This window comes from Vidua macroura, chromosome 6, assembly GCF_024509145.1.
Source record: "Vidua macroura isolate BioBank_ID:100142 chromosome 6, ASM2450914v1, whole genome shotgun sequence".
Lineage (NCBI taxonomy): Eukaryota > Metazoa > Chordata > Aves > Passeriformes > Viduidae > Vidua > Vidua macroura.
Window position 1 is genome coordinate 63186845 of NC_071576.1, and position 18790 is coordinate 63205634.

The following is an 18790-nucleotide window of genomic DNA, read 5'->3' on the forward strand; positions in this document are numbered from 1 at the left end:
AATGGACTATATTCCAAGTTTGATATGACCATCAAAGATGGATTTTGTAAAAATTAATTTGTAAACATTATCACCAAATTCTAATTCAGATATAAACAATGTTCTACAAACCTTAAGGAAGAATATCCAGGGCAGTGCAGACCCACACAGAGCACTTGTAGCCCTACTACACATTCCTGTGTTTCCTTCCAAAAGAAGCCAAGAAAGAACCTCTGTCCTTTCCTCACTGAATTATAAACTGTTTGGCACTCCACAAGCATTATGAAAGGGATCTCTTGAGGATGACGTAAAGGTTTTACAGAAGTATTTAGAAGGTGAGAAGCTTGGATGAGGAATCAAGTAGCTTTTAAGTGACTCACCTCTGCTTCCCTTGGCAGCTCTACTGATTCCAAGTGCTTTCAGGTTTTTTGGGGTGTTGGGTTGTTTTGGTTCATTGGTTGGTTTGGGGTTTGTTTGTTTGTTTGTTTTGGGATTTCATTGTTTGGTTTGGTTTTGTGGGGTTTTTTTTGTGTTGAATTTTTTTCTTTTGAATCAAGATACCTTTAAGCTTAAGATAAAAATTCGCACTTGTTTCCAAATGTTTTCATGGAAGTGAAACAGGTGTCTTCCCATAGTATTATGATTTATGCTGAACTAAGGGGCTTCTATCTTCTAGTTTCCACATAGAAACAACATAGTCTGTGGTGGGGCAATGCAGAGAAATTAATTGCAACATGATGGGGCACCATGACTTAAACCCATCACTTGTTTTGTTAGTGTTGATTGATTTGTGAGCAAACTTACGCATATTTTAATTTCATCTTTGTTTATATAATGTATATCGTGTCTTTCTGAAGAGCACCCTAGAACAGAATCCGAGTGGGAAAACAGCTTTGCCTTGAAAATGTTCCTCTTTCAGTTTGTCAACTTGAACAGCTCCATCTTCTACATCGCCTTTTTTCTTGGCAGGTAAGAAAAATTATCTTTGCCAATTGCACTTAAAAGAAAACTTGCACAGAACTCAAAATCTTCACTAATTTAATAGATTTGAAGAAAATACCGTGGAAGTTTGAACTGTAAGGTTTAGGTACTAGTTGGTTTCTGGGCATAATTAAAATGCTAAATATTTCTAAATGTATGTAAGGGTTGGACCCTTGAAATGTTTACTCATGAAACTAGAGAGTAAAAAAATCTACTTTTTAAATGGGGGTGTACATGACTTTCCTACTAAACAAGAACTCAGAACTTTTGAAAACGCAGCCGCTTCCTAGATGTGGGTCTGTATTTAGCCCTGTGTTAATAGGCTTTATTGATCTTTTCTTGTTTATTCCCCTTGAGTTACATTTCTAAGAATGCATTTCTGTAAATAGTAAATATTGTCTGGCAAACGTTATACAAGAGTAACAAGCAAATATTCTGACTCCAATTTTTGTGCGTATCTTTAGGTTAGAGCATGGGATACAACACAGATCTAACCTTGCTTCATCTTCAGTGCAGTTTTGTTATGGTCACACTTACTATTCCTGCAGAACCTACAGAACCTTGCAAAATGATGGCCTTTGTTTGCATTTTGAAACTTCCATATCCTATGGACACCAGATTTAAGCCTGTGTGATTTATTCTGTTGATATTGCCTGAATTCAGTGGATGTTCTGAAACAACTACTGATACAGAGTGTTTCTGGAATGTTCACTGAGAAACAGAAATCTTATTTTCCAGATTTGCAGGCCGCCCAGGAAAGTACAACAAGCTTTTTAACAGATGGAGACTGGAAGAGGTAAGCAGTCCTGGTTTGTGTTCCTGTGGCATTTCCATGAGTAAAAAGGAAGTGGCTGAGGCCCAGTTTAAAGATTTTATTATTCCAAGTGCAGCAAATACTAAACTCTTATTCATAGCAAAAGATAGGATACAGGAGATGGGTTTTTCCTTCTGTGTTCTCCAGTGTGCTGAGTGACCCTGCCCAAGGCACACAAGTTCTTTCTGCCTCTGCCCTAGGGAATAGCCATCAGTAATAGTCGCTTACCTCACAAGCACTGGGAGTCCTACAAGATTGGAATCTCGTGGTACTTGGAATTTTTTGATAGAGGACATAAATATAAAGCCGTCAGCTTTTTAATCAACTTGATAAATTTCTGTCAGCACAGAGAAAGAATGGATCTGTTGGAATGGGTCCAGAGGGGTGCCACAAAATTAATCAGAGGGCTGGAGCATCTCTCCAGTGAAGGCAGGCTGAGTTGGAGATACTCAGCTTGGAGAAGAGAAGGCTCCAAGGAGACATTAGTACTGCCCTTCAGTACTTAAAAGTGTTTATAAGAAAGAAGGGGACAAACTTTTAGAGGGCCTGTTGAGACAGTGCAAGGATTAATGATTTTAAACTAAGAGAGGCTAGATTTAGACCAGGTGTAAGGAAGAGATTTTTTTTTTTAATTATTATTATTAGGATGGTGAAACACTGGGACAGGCTATCTAGAGAGGTGATGGATGTCATCCCTGGAAACATTCAAAATCAGGTTGGATGGGACTCACCTAGTTGAAAATGGCCATACTTATTGCAGGAGTTTGGAATAGATCATCTTAAGAGGTCCTTATCCAACCCAAAATAATCTATAGTTCTATAGAACTCTAAAAAGAGAAAAATAATATTTTCAAAATTTAACTTGAATGTTGGAATTGCAAATCACCAGCATGGTGAAGTTTCCTCTTTTCTCTGAAAAGCAGATTTCTTCTACTGAAACTTGGTAGCCACAGAGTAAAATATCATAACTTTGTAGTCAATTAATTGAAAAATAGTTCTGCAATTACTTAACATTTTAATATGGCAGTGCATATATATATGTGTGTATATATATATACACACATATATATATAGATAGATAGATAGATAGCTATAGATAACATACCAGTACCAGAAATTCTGCTAGTAAATCTCTCTTTAGACTTAGATTATTGCAAATGAAATATTGCTCCATTTTTTTGAAATGAGTAAGTACTTGTCTAAGTGAAATGGTCTATATCATATATATCTAGCGCACATACCTTTAAATTAGGCACTATGATCTAATATCTAACAACATGTCAAAAGGTTGTTCAGCTGAAGTCTCTTAATGTTTATTTTATTAACATTTCTTTGAATATTTCAGCAGATGGAGATTAGTGTTTTTCAATTATTATTATATTTTTTATAATAATATTTTTTATTTACACTCTGAACAAATATTTTTTATTTACACTCTGAACAAATAAAAAATAGAGGAGTTCTCTGATTTTAGCTGTTGATCTCTTCCACTTCATTTCAGTGTCATCCTAGCGGCTGCTTGATAGATCTGTGCTTACAAATGGGAGTTATTATGGTTTTAAAACAAATGTGGAACAACTTCATGGAACTAGGCTATCCGTAAGTTCAGATGTTAATTTTAAAAACAGTAAATACTTGTCAGCATGATTCAGTGCTAGGGAGAAATGGTTTTATGTTTGGAGAATGTTTTCACTCTTTGCACCTCAGATATTGTCACTTTATTCCCAAGGAAAGCATTAACTTCTGCTCTAAGATAAAGATTCTCAGGGTATGTTAAGCATTTCAGTTGTTTATTATGATTTCATCTTCCATAATACAGAGATGTTCATCCTCTGAAATTACTAATGAGCTAAGAGTCTTACACTTCTCTTGAAACTGTAAGAATATATTTCCAGTAAAATATTGATCATCAAATATTGATCAAATTGAAGTCTCAACCTTGAAAATATGTTAGAAAGGATTTTGCTCACAACATGCAATTGCAATTGTTCTGCACATGAGGGTCAGTGTACTGTATGTTGTGGAATGAGGATTTTTGAAATTGAGAAATCTACTTGAACTGCCAGACTTCCTGTCTTCTCAGCCAAGCAGGATGTTAACTTTGTCTAAAATTTATTTTAGAACATGCTTATATTCTGTTACGGAAAGAAATGTTTTGTTTTGACAAAACCATTGTTGGCAACATAGGGAGTAATTTATCTTTCAAACAAACTAACAAACTGCTCTTTCAGTAACAAGAGAGATCAAGAGCCAAACACTAAATTAGCTTGAGAAAAAAGAGCAGCCTTTTTATAAAAAGACTTGCAAGAAAGTTTTTTCCCATCTTTAGTCTCTTTTCCATAATACCTAGAAACAAATAGTAGTCTTTAGTTGGTCCATGTGTCAGTACTGGATAATATTTTTCATTTACATAACCGTTTAATTCATAAGCCTACTTCTTCTTAATATTTAAAACTACTTTGTGAAAAGATCTTTGCACAGCTTTATGAAGAATAGTCTTAAATATTTCCACCTTCAGCATTCAGCAACACCTTTTTAAATGCTTTTTCCTGCTTTAAGAAAAGAAATACTCTGTAGAGTATCTAGATCTTCACGTTTGTTCAAAAATGTATGTACTCTACCATTCAGTGTATTTTACTATGGCGTTCTTACTGAATTCCACTGACCTGGTTTGTCTTTTACAGGATTGAAATAAAGCATTATTTACTTTTTAGTGCTCTTGTTATGCATGGTTTTTTTTCTTTTTTTTCTTTTTTTTTTTTATTTAGTCATTCAGGTAAATCTTACCAAAATAAAAAAAGTCCATGCAAGCATGTTCCATGTTCTGAAAAGCTTATTTGTACAATGCCTAACATGCTACATTAAAGACAATCAAAATTATAATGCAGAATTATGAGATCTTTTATAAGTTCTTTGCATTGTATCTAAGACGATGATGTAAAATTTTCCATAAAATATTTAAGCATCATCCTGATGCTGTTCAAAATAGGCCCACTTATTTCGAAACAGTACCAGAACATATTTTAAATCTGTGCTCAGATACAGTCATTAATACTCTCTTTATCTAATAAAGTTTGTTACAGAATTGGTGGTCACGACGCAAAATGAAGAGAAGAGGGCAGTCAATGGAGAATAAAATTTCTCTACCTCAATGGGAAAAAGATTGGAATCTGCAACCTATGAATCTCCATGGTTTAATGGACGAATATTTAGAGATGGGTGAGCAAATTTGGAAGGTGTTGATTTTCTTCAGAAGGTAGAACTGTGTTGCATGTTAAAAGATGTTTTGACTTTCTGATTTCTAACCACAGAAATGCTTGTCTAGTTTTACAGTTTGGCTTTACCACCATTTTTGTTGCTGCCTTCCCCCTGGCACCTCTCCTGGCACTGCTCAACAACATCATAGAAATCAGGTTAGATGCGTACAAGTTTGTCACTCAGTGGCGAAGACCCATGCCTGCAAGAGCAACAGATATAGGTGAGAGAAGCTAATGGCTGTCACTGTCAGCTACCCTCTCTTTGGATTTTCCTCTTGAGAACAGCTTAACCCCTGAAGTGTTTCATGTGTCAAGATGGTAACATAACCCACAGATTTCAGTGACGACTTTCCTTTTCGGCAACAAAAGGGTAGTTAGTTGCTTTGCAGAGGATTTCTCAAGTTTGTTTCCCGTTTACAATAAGGAATCATAATAGTTTGAATATTGAAAACAGGCTAAAAGTATTTCAGGCTTTTGATTTGTGGAAATCTAGGTCTAAAATAAATTTAATTTAGAAATTAAATAAAAGGGCTGAAATAACTTTTAATTTAAAATGGAATTAAATAAGAAACCTCTTTCCAGAACCTCCTATTTGGCCTTTATAACAAAAAATTATGGTTATGCCTTTGTTGCTTGGCTGTATCTTCTCAGTAGGGTGTGCCCTGTTGTAAGATTTCAGTTGGGTGGCACAAGTGGTGGCTGTAATGTGGGGACATGGCTTCATCTTGAGTAGTTTTTCTGTTTCATAACTCATTCTCAACAAGAAAGGAAAACTGTATGACTAATAATGACTTTATTATCACTAGTATGACTTTATATGACTTAATATGACTATGAAAAACTGACTACTTTGTTGACATTTCTTTTGTTTCTAGGTATTTGGTATGGAATTCTGGAAGGAATTGGCGTTCTGGCTGTCATCACCAATGCCTTTGTTATTGCCATTACTTCTGATTACATTCCACGTTTTGTCTATGCATACAAATATGGTCCCTGTACAGATCAAGGGTACAGACAAGAAAAGTAATTCAGATATTCTTTATATATACATGTATTTTTCAGTGCACAATTTACTGCTGTATTTCTACGCTAACATATGTCAGATACATTCCTTTTCATATGTGCAAACCTTCCCAGATGTGAAGTGCGAGTAAGTCAGCCCTTCCAAAGAGTTTGCAACGTAGCTGTTTATATAAGTGGAAAATCATCTCTTCCCTTCTCAATGTGAACAAAAAAGTCTGTACATTGCATCAGTTTTCAGATCTTTTCTAGATAAGCTTTTCCTCTTCTCTGCAGTAGGTCTATACTGTCTTCTCCCAGTACATTCCCAAACACACATATATGCTCCCAAAAATAGTGATATACTCTTCCTGAGCTGTCACAGGAAAAGAGAGTTTAAGGGCAAAAATAGTCAAGTGGGATGGGATGAAAAGAGATAGTATCAGAAAAATGTTAGTGCTTAATGCACCCTACCCATTTAAGAGAGAACAATGTAATTCTATTTCTTCTTTTGTCAGTAGTGATTTGAGGTATTACAGCAAACCTGAAGATCCAGATGATAAAAGGATTCCTTATGCATCTCTTCTTAAATCTTCTTTGACTTTCAAATGTGCTTTAGTTAAGTTACAAGACAGATTTCAAAGAAGAAAGGATATCTTTCATGTCTGTGGTTTTCAAGCAGCAGCAAAAAATCACTCTCACAGTCATAAATCAATATATTTATGATTTCTGTAATTAATAGTAGTAATACATTTTTGCCTTTAATAGAACTGTTTGGTATATATACAGTGTTCATTTTACTGCTGGTGAAAACTCATAAAACCTGTTATTTTTTGGATATGATGCATTATTGGTGGCCAATTCTGCAAGGGTGTTAAATTATTCTGCTCTCTGACATTCTATCCATCTTTCAAAGATCAGTAATTTTATAAAACACTTAAAACAGTGTAGCAATAATTTTTGGTTTATATCTCCCTGCAGGTAAGAAGCAAAACCATAAGAAGTGCTAAGAATAGACTTTTAAACACCTGAAACAGATGCTAGTCTTTTTTTTCCAGTAAACTTTGCTTCTCTGCATAAAATTTTAGAATTGCTTTTGTCCTGATAAGCAAATAAAGTATTATGCTCACAGTATCTGATAGTAGAATATGTTTATATACAGAATGTTTATTGTTTAGCCACTTCATGAAAAAAGTACTGCCCATATGGCTTTTTCTTTCAGATGCTTAAAAGGATATGTCAACAGCAGTTTGTCAGTTTTTGATTTGAGTGAACTTGGGATGGGATACTCAGGATACTGTCGGTACGTTTCCTTGCTCTCACTGCAATACAGGCATGGACATTGATGCAGACAATAAATTAAAAGTGCTGAAATTGCTGGCATTTCTTTTTTGCCCGTAAAAGCATTGGAGTTCATGTTTGTTCAACATGGCAGCCTCAGGTGCGAAGAGTGTGTGGGAAGATACGCTGCTAACATATTGGAAATTTATGTTTGGAGTTTTTGTAGGACTCTCGCAAGCCATTATCTTCCATGTCTCTATGAATTGTTTAATTTGAAAGTTTTACCAGCTGCCAAAAAGGGTAAAAATCCTCATTTCAATTTTGTTAAGCATTCTGAAGTCAATAAATTAAAATACACAATTAAACTTTTTGTTAACCCAGGTTGAGATTGCAAACAGTTATGCAAGATGAATATAAGAAATACAGCATAAAAATTAAATAGGACATGAGTGCACTCCTGCTTAGTTTTGCAGTGAGCACTAGTTTAAATTAGAATCATACTTCATTTATGCAAACTTTGTCTGGAGACTCTCAGATGCTTATAAGCAAAGACAGGAACCAATTTAGAATCAACACACTTAACTCTCCAGCTTTGTAACAATATAAAAACCTGTTTGCTCTGGACTTTTGGAAGCAAAAGTCAAAAAAAGTCACAAAAGTCACACAAACAGCTTTATTTAATAGCCTGTATTCTGGACAGTTGCTCTCCCTTTCAGTTTAACTCCTCTTGAAGTCTACTTTCACTTCAGTTTCTCTCCTTTTAGCCAGATCTGGGATGAACTAGAGACCACTTGACCATGTCAAAAGTATTAATTGCTCAAGAGAGCACGGGGTAACTCACTGGGTTTCTCTTTGCTTTGCAGGTACAGAGACTACAGAGCCCCACCGTGGAGTTCAACTCCATATGAATTCACTTTGCAGTTTTGGCATGTCCTGGCAGCACGACTGGCCTTCATCATAGTGTTTGAGGTTAGCTGTGGAAGGGAGCAATTCCTTAAACCTTTTATAAGTCTGAGTTGATTCGTTATAGTCGTCCTATAAGTAAATTGTCATTTTAATCAATTGTTTGTTCATTACAGTCAAGACAGAGGAAAAAAATTGTCTTCCCCAAACTGTTGACTATCAACTACTTCAAACAGAATTGGCAGAGCATGCACTTGCTGTAGAACTCCTCTAAAATCATATTTCCTTAACAGTCATCTTATGCATCATGTTGGTTCTCTGCCCAATCTTTCCTACTTTATTGAAAAAGAACTGTAAGTTCTGTGTATATTAGGCACAGTTATTACAAGATAGAATGTGTGTCAGGAAAATGATCCCTGATGCTAGGCTAATATAACAATTGAAACATGTGTACTAATTTTGAAGTATGTATTGCATACTCCCCAGGAATCTGATTACCTATTTCCATGATAAGCCCTGACCAAGGACTGCTTGTAGGTAGTGTTGGCATTTGTTGATCAAACTAGCATATCCTGTAGTCACATCTGCATTTAAGTCACTAACTCTGCCCTTTGTTTTCCTTTTTAGAAAACTTCAGCATTTACCCATTTCTTTTAGATCACTCATTTACTCCCATAGGAGTGTTTTTATTAAAAAAAAAAACCAAAGGAGTTGCCTTTCAGTCACAAATTGAATCTCAGTCCGGTTTTGCCACAGACATTTAGGCTCTAAAGTGTAGTAGTCCTACAAAGGAATACTTATTTATATGTTAAGCAATTATTGTTTTGTTTTTCTTTTCAGCACCTTGTTTTTGGAATAAAGTCTTTCATTGCCTACCTAATTCCAGACATACCCAAAGATTTGTGTGACAGAATGAGAAGAGAGAAATACTTAGTCCAGGAAATGATGTATGAGGCTGAACTGGAACATTTGCAAAGAGAAAGGAAAAAGAATGGGAAACAGTATCACCACGAATGGCCTTAGTCTTTACCAAGCTGCAACAAAAACACTGTTTGAAATTGGAGAGTGAAGTTACAAAACGAAGTCAGTCTGGCATCAGTGTGAGATTTGGTGGTGGTGTATATATGTTCTTGCTAGGCAGTACGGTTGCGTACTTTGGTGGCCACCGAAAAATAGATGTTTCCAGTGATGTCAATGAAAAGCCTTACCTGTGATGAGTCTGTGATGAGTTCCAATGACAATTGGCATTCAGAAATTTGTCCAGAGTGAAAATCTAGACACTGTTTTTAAAAAAGGCAATGGATTTTCATGCTGTTTATGAAGATACTATCAGTATGATGAAAACAGAAAATTACCTGTGAACCTATAGAGTAAGGGCATGACTAAAACCAACTTACGTGATATCCACTACTTAAACAGCTTCTGATTGCTCAGCTCCATCTGTAACGCCTTTAAAGAAAAGAGCAGTTGTTGCCTTTGTGGCTATGACTTGATCCTTCAGGCTTACTGTTTTGTCAGGTTTGTCCTAGTCTCTTGTTGAGATTGTGGATGTGGTCCTACCCTAAAAAAGGGGTCTGTGGCTGCTAAATATATACTATGCAGTTTAAGATTTGCACATCAGTGTCATTAATTTATCCATCTTGAAAACCAGTTGAAAACTAGAAAGTCCAAATTCAGAAAGAAAACAGCAGCACCAGGAGAAGGTAATTTTCTGTTTGAAAATTACACAGCTGTTGAGTTGTCTTTGCACTTCTGTGTGTGTGAAAGGCCATCTCCACAGGCTTCCAGGATGAAAGAACTGTCATTTTCATGCTGTGTTACTGTTCCTTTTGATCTGCCTGGGCAATGATTCCATGACTTCACAGAGTGCTAACTTGAAATACTCCCATGCAGTGCAAACGACTTTCTCTTCAAAATACAATTATATCTTTATAGTATGCAAGCTTCTGCCGATATATATGAGACATACAGTATAACATTGTGGCTCACTTGTTCAGGGAAGGAGAAGAACAATTTGTAAGAATGTTCTTCTTATTGTAATAGTAAATATTGCAGTAATGTACACTTCTTTTATTGGCCTAAATATGTCATAACATTGGAGCTGGATACAGGCAAATATGTATACAGATTGTATATAAATGCATACACACACGGTGGTTACTCATAGATTTACTATTATTATTATTATTATTATTATTAGTATGCCTTCTTACACTTTGGGGAGGATTTTTTCGATAAAATCACTAAAAACGTAGATGTTCATTGAAGAGTCAAATTTCAGTTTTTATGTTCAAACAGCATACTGCAGTGTTGCTTGTGGTTAATAGTCACATTTTGGTGATGAAATTGTCTGTTACTAACATTTCATAATACAGGAAAAGCACTTAATGTTTAAACAAATTTGAAGGGATACCTTACAGGGAAGGGAATGGATAAAGAGTATTACAGTTCTGTTTCTCTTGTACATTTTAAAATAATGCTTCTCTGTACTGGATGAGAAAAATCTGAAAAACAAAGAGTCAGCAAAGCACAGTAGCTATGAAGTCTACAAATTTTGACATTCTTTTGAGGGATAAAGCTGCAGCAAAATCACTGCTGACAGGTATGAAAAGACCTGGATTTTTGATGTTTACATTATCCTGTGTAATTTTAAATTTGTGAGTCAAGTATTCACTTGTATTTATTAGCACAATAATTTTATTTTATTTCACTGAAATTAATTTCAAGAGTCAAGAGCCCATCAAAGTAGATAAATAGGATCTGTTGTATCCAGAGAGCCTAACATCAGACTTCTAAGTTCTTCAGTTGTTCCACCACTTTAATGAGATTTCTCGGTTAATTTCAGCTCTGTTACAAGACAAGGCACTTGTAGGAGTATCTGTAGTACTGCATGAAAGGAGGAAAGAAATTTGAAGATCTGGCCCAATCAGGTACATTACCCATTCGTTCTGTGATAAAGGGCTGATGGGACTCAGCTTGCCATATTTTGGAAAGGCTGTTTTGTTCCTTCGTGTTCTGGGTTGTGCATTAAGTTCCTCAGGAGTCATTAACAGAAAAAAAAGTACTGCACTCTCTTCAGTGCTAATGGAATCACAAGGTTTGATTTAATTTATTGTCTCTCTGTCTCATTCCATGGACTGTCAAGCACTGTTTGACAGCATTAACCCTCTGTCCCGATTTTTATTTGTGTGCCACCTGGTGATAATATTTGAATGCTTCAGATAGTCACAAATGAGCTCTTTTCAATATTTTCTCTAAAAACAAAATGTCTTGGCTGGCCCAAGTTATAAAGATACAGGGTAAAACCAGGCAAAAATCAGAAATATTATTTTATACTTTCTTGTTTCTGCTATTGATATGGGCACATGTCAATACATACCTAGGTAAATTCCAATTGGACTTGAGAAACCACATTAAAAAATCTTTTCGTATTTAAGATTTACATATATATATATATAAAATGATTTTTTTTCAACACTGGAATATAGAAGTATATGAAAGACAAGTATGTAGATCTGACATGGTACATTTTATGCACTGGGAAAGCACAAGAAGTTTGGAGAAACACTCTGTGTGTCCTTTACATTTGGAGGACATCAACAGTGTGTAAAGGTCTTGCCACTGTCTAGCCATTTGCTTAAGCTGTGAAACTTTTTTCCTAGACTTTGCTCAGTATGCTGTTTTCATTGACTGCACGTTACTTTCCTAAAGAATAAGGCACACACTGTCCTCAGGAATAATGTATTTTTTGAATGGTGAATGATGTTTTAATATGCTAAATATTGTCTTTTCAAACAAATGACTAGTATGACTAGACTGTGCATGCAGGCTGCATATGTGAAATTTGACAAAGCTTTAGAACCTCAGTTTGTGCAAAAATGCTTTAGATCATTGCAGATCTAATCTATGAAAAGTTTGCTCTATGCATGCGCCCTTAGAGAGACTGCATGAGCAACTAGATTTTTTATATATAAAGTATTTGTTCAAAATGTGTTAATTATTCTTAACCAACTTCTGCATCTTGTTTCAGACAAAAGAAATTTCCATTTCAGAAATGGCACAAAGTCCAGATATGTGATATACACCTCATTTCTTACAACTTTTTATTCTAAATTTGTGCCTAATGTGTGAGATCTGAATTTTGGAGAATAAAAAAAGGAAGATAAGAATTCTGTTTTATTGGCCATCCTAATGAGAGGTTCTCCTAAGTTTGTCTGTACAAAGAGGGAAGCATTAAGAGTATTCACAACTGGGTGCTGAGGCTTGCCTGAATGTTCAGCTCAGGCTCCCACAGCACACTCATTGAGATATTTGATATTCCTTGGATATTTGGAAACAAGGCAAACCTTTTGATGGGTTCAGTAGAGCCTCAGAAACTGTCACCCATGGCATTCTCCCGGAGAAAGTGGCAGCAGGTACACTCTTAGCTGGGTTAGAGCTGGATGGCCATGCCCAGAGGGTGGCAGTGAATGCTGTTTATCCAGCTGGCAGCTGGTCAGGAGTGGTTCTCTTGGGGCCAGTTCTGTTTTCATGTCTTTACCAGTGATGTGGACAAGGGGATCGAGGGCATCCTCAGTCAGTTTGCAGACAGTCCTGCGTTGGGTGAGATTGTTGATCTGCTGGAGGGCAGGAAGGCTCTGCAGAGGGACCTGGGCAGGCTGGATCCGTGGGCCCAGCTCAGTGGAGTGCTCAGTGTGGCAAAGTGCCAAGCCTTGTCCCTGGATCACAGCAACCCATTGCAGTGCTGCAGGCTGGGGCAGAGTGGAAAAGGAGCTGGGGGAGCTGGTCAGCAGCAGCTGAACATGAGCCAGCTGTGCCCAGGTGGGCAAAATGACAGTGGCATCCTGGCCTGTGTCAGAAACAGTGTGGCCACAGGAGCAGGGCACCGACTGTCCCCCTGTACCTGGCACTGGTGAGGCCACACATTGAAACCTGTGTCCAGTTCTGGGCCCCTCAATTCCAGGCAGACACTGAGGGTCTGGAGCATGCCTAGAGATGGGCAGTGAAGCTGGTGAGGCATCTGGAGAGATGAAGTCATAGGAGGAGTGGTTGAAGGAGCTGTGGTTGTTTAGTTGGATGATGAGGCTCAGAGCAGTCTTATCACTCTCCACAACTACCTGGAAAGAGATTGTAGCCAGATGGGAGGCAGCTAGGGAGAAGACAAGGGAACATAACCTCAGGCTGCACACAGTAAGGTTCAGGTAGGACTTGAGGAAGAATTTTCTCATTGAAAGCATTGGAATGGGCTGTCCTGGGAGGTGATGGGTCATCATCCTTGGAAGTGTTCAAGAAATGATTGGACATGGCACTTACTGTTGTGATTTATTTGTCACGGTGAAATTTGGTCAAAGATTGGACCTGATATTTTTGGTGATGTTTTCCAACATTAATGATTCAATTCTTTCCTAACCCTTTTTGTTAAAGGATTTCTGGAGAAAATGGTGACAGGGCTAAAATTTCATTAGTGATGATGAATGGTAAGTGAGCTTTTGGTTTTTTTTGTTAGATGTTTCTTTGGAAGTACATATTTTCACTAGTTTGAAATACACATCAGCTGTGCCCTTTTCGAACAACAACTTGTCATAAGTTGTGTTCTGAGGCACAGTTAGGTTCAATTGTGTCCTGTGGAAAGCTCCAAAGGAAAATGTTTAGACAGACTGGCAAATATAGGTTAGTAGATAAATACCTTAATGGAATAATTAATAAATTTCCACAAGTTTCCTTCATACAAAGTTCTATGGAAGGAAAAATACCTTGGGAAACATAGCTTTAGGGCAAGTATTAATATGGAGAAAGGCAAGAATTTTGATGTTCTATTCTTAATGTTCCATTAAGATGATCAGTCTAATCATATGTGTAATGCACATCTACTCTTTCCTTGCTGTGGCTTCCTCCACTGCCGACTCCAACTGAGAGTGTTGCCAGAGAGAATTTCTGGAGCCATGGAATCTATTGGTGTTACCTGTCAAGTCCTACGTGGCATTGTGGAACTTAGCAAACTTTTGCATTATGTCACAGCTTGTTTGGAGGCAAATTAGCATAGTTAGCCTGTAAGTGTCACCAATTTTCATTGAAACTATTATAAACTAGCAATAGCCCAGTATAAAACTCATTTTATGCAAACAGCTATGTATTAATGTGATAAAGTTGATGGAAATTTTTAAAAAATCACATTTTTCTATTTAGTTTCTATTAAGAAAATGGACAGAGATAAAAATAGTGGTTATCAGTAATCACTTACAATGCAGTAGTACTTCCAGAAGCATTATATTTTTTTGGAATCTTCATAAAGTGCTGATGTTGCTTGTTTAGGGGCAAAGTGTGAAACAAATATAAAGGCAGCATTTTGTAATAATTATTTGATGTTAAGACTGATTCTAGAATTCAAATAGAATTCCACTTCTAGACAGACCGTGATTCCAATGCGTACTTTGTCTGACTAAAATGCATACAGTGACACTTTTTGAAAGTGTTTCAGTGAATTCTAACCTATATTCCTGTAGAAGATGTAGTAGCTTAAAAAATTCCCTGAGTCCTTTCATACTCAATCTCATGCCGCAAAACACACGTTCTTCTGAGGTCAAATTCAGCAACCAGCATGTGGAGGGCGAGAATGAGCCGAAGGCAGCAAAGGGCTCCTGTTCACTCCAGCAAGTTTTGCTCCAGAATTGCAACAGGCTCTGAAAAATAAGGGTTTGAGGATGAAGCATGGGGACAGACCTCCTGATCTTTTCTCTGTTTTCTCCTTTGGCTCATTCTTTACTTATTCTCGGTGTTTTATTGCACACTGCCTTCTGGGTGACAGTCCAGTTTCCAGAGCAATTCTGTAACAGCTGATTTTTTTTTTACGGGCTGTTCTTGGATGTCCCTTACTGAGATGCCAAAGCAGAAAGTGCACAAATACCAGTCTGTTTGGTGCTTTTTACAAATCGATATGCCTTGGTGGGATGAAGCAGTGTGGGGCACCTCTACCTGTCCTGTTCTGTCCTTTCAGTCACTTCCCCAAGCGCCACAGTTTTTTCTCCTTAAGTCCCTTCCTACACGTGCACATACACCCTAAATACCCTAGTTTTATAAATTTTAAATTTCTATAATGTATTCGTTTTGACAATTTTTATCTGATATTGCCATTGCAAACACATTTACTAGAAATTTGGATTGTTATAAGCTTGGCATAACCATAATAGCACAATGTTACCACAACAGCACAAAGTTCTAATGGCACAACAAGGAACAGTAGAGAAATCACTGCAGTATTCCATGGTGTACAGGAACTTTTTAAATCTAGGACTGGGATGTAGTCTTGAAATGTAATGGTGTATTTCCTCTTCACTGCACCCAAAATGACCTTGTGTGAGTTCTGTTGGCTCATTCTGTCTTCTTGATACAACCTCTGTATTGCTAGCTGTTCTCTGGAGTCTGCATTCTTATTGACATGAGCTACTTGTTAGGATGCAACAGGGTGAGAAATTAGGGCTAAACCTAATGGAGTCTAAAGCTAGTGAGATTTTAACCACTGAGAACATGATGATTTTTCTGTTTATAATGAAAAAAAAAAAAATCACATCACATTTTCTTTTCACATTCTATTTAAATGACTTGGAGTTTCATATTGAAAAATCTTCCAAACTGTTGGCTCTAATTTTTACCTAGATTAGTATCACTGAAATGTCAGTTCTTTGAAATAATCTCATGTAAAATCTAACTGAATAAGATAGTTGAGTCATTTTTTTACTCTGATAGTTCTGGCTAACTTGCAATATCATGGTCATAAGAGATTTCTTAAAATGTGTATATATTTGAAATTTATGCAATGTTTAAATACAACTTGATTTCTAAGTAAGCAGTAAGAACAAAATTTCAGCTATTTTTTCTACTCATAAATCTACACTTTGTAAGTAATATTTAAATCAAGTTTACAGTAAGAGAGAGCGTTTTTGGAGAAATCTACTTTTCTGTGCAAAAGCTGTAAGTTCCTCCAGCATGTCAGCTTTCAGTTTATTTTGTGTTTTAAGATGGCTTTTACAAGCATCTATGTACCCCAGAAGTAAAAGAATTCACTGAGGAAAAAGTTGTAAATCTGATTAACTGTTGTAAGACACTCATGGCATAGATTTGTCTTTGGGATGCTGTTTACTTTATCAAGGTTTACACATACAAATGCAACTACTTGCTGTATCATGCACATTTGATTATTACTTTTTTTTTTTCAGTAATAAACTTGGATATCTTTGAAAAAGGCTGTGAGCTTTATTATTCCAAATATTCAAAGATAATTAAAAGCAATTGTATACTTGAAAAGTGAGTGCTCATGAGCATTCAAACCATAGTCTTGTAAGAAAATAATTTCAGGATCATACTTGGCTCAGGCATTTATAACAAATATTCAATTATTTTGGCCTCAAGGCACAGCTAGACTGAGTTTTAAAATTTTCAGTCATTTATGTTGTACTGCTTTTACTAGTGACTAACAATTTCTTAAATTTAATCTCTCCTAGGATTTATCTGTGCCTAGTTTCATAATCTGAGTTTTTCAACCAAAGTGGACAGGCTAGATCTGCCTCTGGAAGGATCAATGGCTCAGGAAGTGGAGAGGAAATTTTTTACTATTTGTTTAGGGATTGGTTAATTATAAGGTATTAAGTTGTTTTTTTAATATTTAATTTTTATAAATGTAGATATTTTTTTATTTTTAATATGATGGATATTACGTTTTTGTTAAAAGGGTTTTGTGATATTAATAATTTTTATAGTTTAAATATTCATATAAAATTTAAGATTTGTAATTTTTGTAGGTTGAATAGGGAATGTTTGATATAAATTGTAGGGCTTTTGTGTGGTTTATGTTTGTGTGTTTGTTTGTATGTGGAATTGTTGGTGAGAGTTTGAGTGTGATATGTTTTTTGTGGGGATTTATTTAAGTTTTGTATTTGTGAATATGTAAGTATAATATTTTGTTTTAAGTTAATAGTGGAAATGGGTTTTTAACTTTTGTTTCAGGGTTTTTGATTAAAATTTGAGGATTTTTTATAAATTTTGTTTGTGTGCTATTTGAAAAGCGTTTAAAAACTGGAGGATTAGGTTTTATAAATGAGTTATTTAAACAATTAAAGATATGCAAAGTTTTGTTTAATTTTATTTGAGATGTTGTTGGGGTTATTTTGTTGTTGTTGATTTAAAATTTGTTTTAGAGTGTGGTGTGTTTTTTTAGTAATTGATTTATGGGGGAACAGGGAATTTTAAAAGTGTGGTGTATATTTTAATGTATTACAAATGTGGTTAATTTTTGAGTTGTGTATGTGGGGTTATTGTTTGTTTTTATTTTGGGGGGCATATTTAATGAAGGAAAAGTTTGTAGAAAGTGTGGGTAAGTATGATTGGTTGTTTTTTGTGTATAGAAGTAAAAATTGCATTTGAAAAAGTATTAATAGATATATGAATATTTTTGAATTTTGTAAAAGATGGGTATTGGTCATATTTGTTTGTTATAGTTGTAAAGTTTGTGATTTTTGAGGGTTAACAGTTTTTGTTGAAATAGGAAGTTGTATAAGTTGATAGGGTAAGTAGTAATAATGGGTTTTGTTTGATTTTTGGAGATGTGAAATACTTGTATATTGTGGATTTTGATAAAAAAAGGTATTACTTGGTTTTGTTTGTTTGAAAATGGTAAAGTGTTTGAAATAATTATTGTTAGTTTATTTGGTTTTGTATTTTTTTTATTATGAATTTTGGAAGTGAAGAGTGTGTTTTGATATAAGAAATAAAATATAGGTTAGTTCTGTGTTGTAAAATTGTATAAAGATACGAAAGGTAATGATATAAGGTATTATTAATATTTTTACAACTTATTTTTTAAATGTCTTTAATAACATTAGTAACATAAGTTGAATTTGTAATTAAATTAAAATGTTTTGGAGTTGAAAGGTTTTACAATTTTACAAGGGTTAAAGAGTTTACAATTTTTATAATTGTAAAAATTGGTTTTGGAGACCTGTAAGGAAGAAAAATCTGCTTTATTATTAATAAAGGATTTTTAGAAGTTTTATTGAAATATGAGATGATAAAGTTGTATTTTTTTAAATATTGTGAGGAAAAGGGATTTTTGTAGAGTATAGTGATGTGTTTGGTGGTTTTTTAAAGAGTTCTAGTGATTTTTTTTTTTTTTAAGGGTTTTTTGAGTTTTAAATGTTGCCCTGTCTCCAAGTCAAAAAAAAAGCTAAATCCAACAGTGGAGGAAATGAGAAGATAACTGAATAACACTGTCATGAATATTTAAGCAGAATGGGAACGTCTCTGAGTTCCAGTTTTGCAAGGACTTATCCTTAAATCTTACTAGAAAGATGAATAATGAACTGCTGTTTGTAGCCATCGTACGCTGTCATGTATGATCCACATGTTGGAATTAGTGCAATGCTGTGGCTGCCTCCGTTACAAGTACAGAGAACACCTGAGCTCACTGAGCAGCTTTAGTTGTAACAAAACCAGTCTGGAAACAGTTGAAGAAAAATTCATGAAACATTTCTTCTGAAATAGCAGTGCTTCCAAAACCCAATTGTCCCATCATTTCTCAGGTCTG

General features: G+C 35.4%; 2 protein-coding genes across 2 annotated transcripts in view; one reads left to right on the plus strand and one right to left on the minus strand.

Annotated features, from left to right (window-relative positions):
- Positions 1–10361, plus strand: part of ANO3 (anoctamin 3) — an 82480-nt gene extending 72119 nt beyond the window's left edge. The window contains exons 20-28 of the mRNA XM_053980158.1: positions 837–948; positions 1699–1756; positions 3276–3373; positions 4848–4993; positions 5100–5252; positions 5907–6054; positions 7253–7333; positions 8175–8280; positions 9055–10361. Coding sequence (XP_053836133.1) covers positions 837–948; positions 1699–1756; positions 3276–3373; positions 4848–4993; positions 5100–5252; positions 5907–6054; positions 7253–7333; positions 8175–8280; positions 9055–9237 — 1085 coding nt within the window. The 3' untranslated portion in view covers positions 9238–10361. The remainder of the gene's footprint in view (positions 1–836; positions 949–1698; positions 1757–3275; positions 3374–4847; positions 4994–5099; positions 5253–5906; positions 6055–7252; positions 7334–8174; positions 8281–9054) is intronic.
- A 2041-nt stretch (positions 10362–12402) lies between these two features.
- LOC128809059 (uncharacterized) lies at positions 12403–13484 on the minus strand. The gene is made up of 2 exons (XM_053980754.1): positions 12561–13484; positions 12403–12428 (listed from the first exon to the last, which is right to left on the minus strand). The coding sequence occupies exon 1, from the start codon at positions 13482–13484 to the stop codon at positions 12594–12596; it is 891 nt and encodes a 296-aa protein (XP_053836729.1). The 3' UTR covers positions 12403–12428; positions 12561–12593.
- Between the last annotated feature and the right edge of the window lie 5306 nt (positions 13485–18790).